Source organism: Lycium ferocissimum, chromosome 1 (genome assembly GCF_029784015.1).
Source record: "Lycium ferocissimum isolate CSIRO_LF1 chromosome 1, AGI_CSIRO_Lferr_CH_V1, whole genome shotgun sequence".
In the NCBI taxonomy this organism is placed as follows: Eukaryota; Viridiplantae; Streptophyta; class Magnoliopsida; order Solanales; family Solanaceae; genus Lycium; species Lycium ferocissimum.
This window is the reverse complement of record NC_081342.1, coordinates 7012864-7014563: the sequence shown is the minus strand read 5'-3', so window position 1 is coordinate 7014563 and position 1700 is coordinate 7012864. Positions and strand designations below refer to the sequence as shown.

Sequence of the window (1700 nt, the reverse complement as noted above, 5' to 3'; positions counted from 1 at the left end):
ATTCAATTTATGAAAGGAGAGTGGTAATTTTTTACTCCTTTTCCCCATATATATATATATATATATATATATATATATATATATATATAAAACAAAACATTAGTTTTAGGTTCGCAACAAGCATTTGAAAGTAAAGTTTGCAATATTCTTTATTCAAAAAAGTTCTTTCCATGACATGGTAATTGAAAGAACACACACTGAACAAGAAAACTATAACAAAAACTCAAGCCCTTGGAACTCCATAAACACACTCGTTACGTTGAGTTCTCTATCTCATCCAACTTTTAGAGACAAGCATACACTTTAAATTATTTAATTATAGTATTTATTAAACGATTTCTCATGTTCGCTTAAGTGTCTGCTCATTTTCATCACTCAAGCATGACGATGATTTATAGGAGGTACTCTTCAACAGCCTTGAAAAGTTCCATGCCTTGTTTTTTGCCTTCATTGTGTTCTTCTTCCTTCAAAACATAATCACCCTTTGTGTGATATTCAGTTGTGCTCTTGCAAACACAGCCTCCATTTCCAGAAGCTTCGAATTTAATATCATAGGTAACTGATTCCAATTTGTCTCCAAGAACATCACCTTCGATCAGTGAATATTTTGTTACCAAATTCTTGTCGTCAATCACATGAAGCTTGTGCTTCAAATACTTTATTGGACCACCTGCCATTTTGATCAAAATTAAGACAAAATAAGGTTATCAGAGAATTATTTTTATGAATAGGTTTGTACAAAATAAATAAATAAATTTTTGTCTGGTTATTTTTAGTTCCTTTCCTGAATGATTTAAGTTACCCACGCGGATAGAGACTTTTTGCTGTATCAATGTATAGAGTTTTACATGGACTAGCAGTTTAGTTATCATTTTTACCAATTAATAATAGAAAATGACCTGATTATGTAAATATTTTATGTAGTGCAATTGGTGCGTATAACTTAAACTCTTTCCAAAAGCTTAAATAAACAAGTGCAACAATATTTTAATTAATATTCTCGCCTTCGACCAAATTTATGTGATAATTCATTAGCACGAAATTTAAGAAAATTAGAAAAATCTTTGAAACTTGTGATCTAAAATAAGTCTTAGATATTATAATACGACCATTAACTTGTAATAACGTAAATTTAATTACCTTCAACAAAGTTCATCTTCTTGATGCTTCCAGCACCACCATCACCCTCAAGAGTCTCAATATTCTTAACATGTGGCATCAATTTTGGGATAATGTTGTCAGCATCAACAACCAAAGCTTTGAACAACCTAGTAGGTGCAACTGTGGTTGAGACATCATGTGTATAGGTCTTGACACCCATAATGTTAATTTGCCTAGAAGGAAAAGAGAATATTAAGAACTGAATTAATTGCTAGTTTGAGATGTTTTGAGTTGTGGGATATAGTGTAAGTTTTAGACGGTATTTATAGGGATACTATGGTCCAAGTGCCCGTGCACAGACTTACGCCTAACACTTTGTATTATAGATTACATCTACGCGTATATATATGTTTTCGAATGGTGATTACATATATATATATATATATATATATATGTTCAAAGCACGATTAATATAACATTGTAGTTTGTGCTCCGTATCTAAAACTTTATTATATTAATGGTTGCTACGAATACAAAATCGGCAAATTTATTAATATTTTTTAAAAAAGAAGACTCGTTTAAAAGAAACTATTTTCCTC

General features: G+C 30.6%; 1 protein-coding gene across 1 annotated transcript; it reads right to left on the bottom strand.

Moving 5' to 3' along the window:
* Positions 1-392: 392 nt before the first annotated feature.
* Positions 393-1414, bottom strand: LOC132039290 (pathogenesis-related protein STH-2-like). The gene is made up of 2 exons (XM_059429825.1): positions 1141-1414; positions 393-670 (listed from the first exon to the last, which is right to left on the bottom strand). Exons 1-2 carry the CDS (start codon positions 1319-1321, stop codon positions 393-395), a joined length of 459 nt encoding a protein of 152 aa, XP_059285808.1. The 5' UTR covers positions 1322-1414.
* Positions 1415-1700: the final 286 nt, after the last annotated feature.